The 3822-nt window shown below is 43.5% G+C and overlaps 1 protein-coding gene across 1 annotated transcript; it reads left to right on the forward strand.

The window, feature by feature from the left end:
- On the forward strand, nucleotides 1-3021 carry rbp3 (retinol binding protein 3). Its single transcript, XM_054599437.1, has 4 exons — nucleotides 1-1194; nucleotides 1601-1791; nucleotides 2146-2288; nucleotides 2696-3021. Exons 1-4 carry the CDS (start codon nucleotides 1-3, stop codon nucleotides 3019-3021), a joined length of 1854 nt encoding a protein of 617 aa, XP_054455412.1.
- Nucleotides 3022-3822: the final 801 nt, after the last annotated feature.

The following is a 3822-nucleotide window of genomic DNA, read 5'->3' on the forward strand; positions in this document are numbered from 1 at the left end:
ATGGCAAAGCTTATCTTCCTGGTGGCACCTTTGCTAGTTTTAGGGAATGTTTTCTTTATCGATGCCGTGTTCGCTCCCAACCTTATCGTAGATATGGCAAAAATCGTCATGGACAATTATTGCTCACCAGAGAAGCTGACAGGGATGAAGGAGGCTATTGAAGCAGCCAGCAGCAACACAGAAGTCCTCAATATCCCAGACCCTGAAACCTTGGCTAATGTACTCAGTGCTGGAGTCCAGACCACAGTCAGTGACCCACGTTTGATGGTCTCCTATGAGCCACACTATGTCCCTGTGGCTCCCCCGAAGATGCCTTCCTTGGCCCCTGAGCAGGTCATTGCCGTCCTGCAGACTTCGATTAAGCTCGACATCCTGGAGGGCAACATCGGCTACCTGAGGATTGATCACATCCTTGGGGAGGAGGTTGCTGACAAGGTTGGTCCTCTGCTCCTAGACCTGGTCTGGAATAAAATCCTGCCAACCTCAGCTCTCATCTTTGACTTGCGCTACACCAGCAGCGGGGACATCTCCGGAATCCCCTACATTGTGTCTTACTTCACTGAAGCCGAGTCTCCGATTCACATTGACAGCGTGTATGACCGTCCCTCAAACACCACCACTAAGCTGATTTCTATGTCAGCACTGCTAGGGGAAAGATACAGCATTGCAAAACCCCTCATTATCTTGACCAGCAAAAACACCAAGGGCATTGCCGAGGATGTTGCCTACTGCCTCCAGAACCTGAAGAGGGCCACCATTGTGGGCGAGAAGACAGCTGGGGGCTCTGTGAAAGTCGATAAAATCAAAGTGGGCGACACTGACTTCTACGTTACCGTGCCAACTGCAAAGTCCATCAACCCCATCACCGGCTCCACCTGGGAGATTACGGGTGTGACCCCTGATGTGGAGGTCAACGCCGAGGACGCCCTCGCAACCGCCATCAAGATTGTCAACCTCCGTGCCCAAGTTCCAGCCATCATTGAGGGATCAGCGACCCTGATTGCTGACAACTACGCCTTTGAAGATATTGGTGCTGATGTTGCAGAAAAGTTGAAAGGGCTCCTGGCAAACGGCAAGTACAGCACGGTTGTCTCCAAAGACAGTCTGGAGATGAAGCTGTCCGCTGACCTGAAGACCCTTTCTGGGGACAAGAGCCTGAAGACCACTAGCAACATCCCAGCCCTGCCACCCATGGTGAGTCCCTTGTACATAAGATCATGGTCTTTGGGTGTCACTTGTTAATGTTCAAACACAGCTTTTTTGTTGGTTGTTATTTACTGCCAGAAGTTTCTTTAAAAGAGTTAACGCTTAACTTATACAGCTAAAAATGATCTTGTGTTCAAAACTTTTCAAAAAGTATTTGACACAATGTTGTGATGATGTGGGGAAGATGTTTTTGCACTGCATTGGTTAAACATAGTAAGTCTACGGAGGATATGATATCGATATTACACATTTGGAAACGTGTAATATGCAGCAATTCCAATAAATTTTATATGTGAAATATTTACATGAAAATCTGAAAAATATACTTGTACTGAGACATATTGCCCATGCTTATATAAAAAATGCTTGGATGGTGTTTGGCTTTTCCCTACAGGATTATTCTCCAGAGATGTACATTGAGCTGATCAAAGTCTCCTTCACAACTGACATATTTGAGAACAACATCGGCTACCTGCGCTTTGACATGTTTGGAGACTTTGAGGAGGTCAAGGCCATCGCCCAGATTATTGTTGAGCATGTGTGGAACAAAGTTGTCAACACTGATGCGATGATCGTTGACCTCAGGTTAGTAATCCTGTTTATGGAGCAAGTAAAAGCTTCTATTCAAGAGGCAGTTAGTCCATTTTGGAAAGAAAAAAAACATCCATTAAAGCTCAGTCAGGAACTTCATTTGCACAAGTGTATTATTTTTGTATTTGTATTTATCGTTGAAAATGGACCACCAACCGATCTACAGTATTACTTCATTTGAACATAACTTCTTACCTAAAAACATCTTGTCTTACCACCCCAGCCAAAATGAGATAACATGGGATGACCTTCATAAATGCCTGCATAAATGAAAGTTTCACAAAGGACCATTCAGTTTCATCATGAATCTAACCATTCTATGATTTTTTCTGCTACTTTTTGTTGCAGAAACAACATTGGTGGCCCAACAACAGCCATCTCAGGCTTCTGCTCTTACTTCTTTGATGCCGACAAGCAGATTGTGCTGGACAAACTTTACGACAGACCATCCGGGACCACCACAGAGCTCCTGACCCTGCCTGAACTCACAGGTAATTAAAAATTAAAAATAAGGCATAGATTCCAGTGACTTGAAAGTTTGAGACTAGATGGTGAAGATAGTAGATATTTAGTTAGTAGTGCAGGTTCAACATTGAAGCATCTATGCTTTTTTATAAGCCATCTGGATGTAATGCTTTGTATAAGTGATAGTTCCTAAAAGTCGTCCTGTATGGCAAAGTAACTACCCAAGGCCTCTTTGGCAAACATAAAAGCTTAATTTTGTTACTTCACCTCTTCTTTACATGATTCAATACCCTAATCGTACCATTATGTTCATCCATGCACTAATTTTCCACTTCCATCCTTCAATTCAACGTTGACCCTTTTTCATTACCAAGCTATCATTCTACCTCACAGTTTTAACCTTGTTCTGCCTCAATCTTATCCTCTTTCTAAGGCGCGAGGTACGGCTCCAAGAAGAGCCTGATCATCCTGACCAGCAGAGTGACTGCCGGCGCCGCAGAGGAGTTCGTTTACATCATGAAGAAGCTTGGCCGTGCCATGATCGTCGGAGACACCACCGCCGGAACTTCCCACCCGCCCAAAACCTTCAGTGTTGGTGAGACCGACATCTTCCTCAACATCCCGACCGTCCACTCTGACACTAGCGCTGGGCCCGCCTGGGAGGGAGCTGGCATCGCACCTCACATACCCGTCCCAGCTGACGCCGCCCTCGAGGCTGCCAAGGGCATCTTCAACAAGCACTTTGCAGGCCAGAAGTAAACCACGTCCTGAACAAATCAAGGGGAGGGTTCAACAGTCCTTTGCTTTGGCAGCCAAATAGTTTCAAGATTTAGAATTAAGACCTGTTTGAGAAGTGAAGAATGTTGATTAAGAACAAAGTGCAATCTGCTATAAATTTTGTCAAAACCTAAGCCTTTTTAGCCTGTTTGTAATGTAGAGCAAAGGTTCAACAGTAGGATTTACCTTTAGTAAATATTTCTGTTTAATGTTACTCTGGCTGCTGAAGGTTTTAAGAATGTGTGATGCTGCTAAGCCGATTCTTTCGTGAAGTGGGTATGGGTAATTATGTGTCAAAGATCAGTTGTAACATCAAGACAAAAAGTCACATGTAAGAGATAGGAAATAAATGAAATAAACACACACACAAATTGCTTGTATGCTTTGTTTGCTATTCATGAATTATGATGGGTCTTTGGAATTGGGCCCTGGGTGAACTGATTCCCTTGTGGCTCTGGTCAGAAAACCATCATGCAACGTCCTAATTGTGTATGGGAAATATGTCAATTATGTCACGTGGGCCTGCTGGGGTTGTATCATTTCTTGTTCTGAGACACAATAAAAAAAGACTCAAAACTCAAATACAAAAGTGTGTGCTGGTCATGTTTTACATTAACAGAGGAGGCATAAGACAGACAAAAAAAATATATATATATATATCTGTACACTTTGTACCATTACAGTAGTCATTTATTGTGACTCTATTCTACAGTGCAAGAGGTTTAATTGTTATTATTGTGTCATAAAATACAACTGTCAGTTACAACACCATTAACCACCAAC

Source organism: Anoplopoma fimbria, chromosome 5 (assembly GCF_027596085.1).
Source record: "Anoplopoma fimbria isolate UVic2021 breed Golden Eagle Sablefish chromosome 5, Afim_UVic_2022, whole genome shotgun sequence".
Taxonomy (NCBI): Eukaryota; Metazoa; Chordata; class Actinopteri; order Perciformes; family Anoplopomatidae; genus Anoplopoma; species Anoplopoma fimbria.

Coding starts and splice junctions, on each gene's coding strand:
- rbp3 (XM_054599437.1), top strand. CDS start 1: ATGGCAAAGCTTATCTTCCTGGTGGCACCTTTGCTAGTTTTAGGGAAT. Junction 1,195..1,600: donor TCCCAGCCCTGCCACCCATG/GTGAGTCCCTTG, acceptor TTTTCCCTACAG/GATTATTCTCCAGAGATGTA. Junction 2,289..2,695: donor GACCCTGCCTGAACTCACAG/GTAATTAAAAAT, acceptor CCTCTTTCTAAG/GCGCGAGGTACGGCTCCAAG.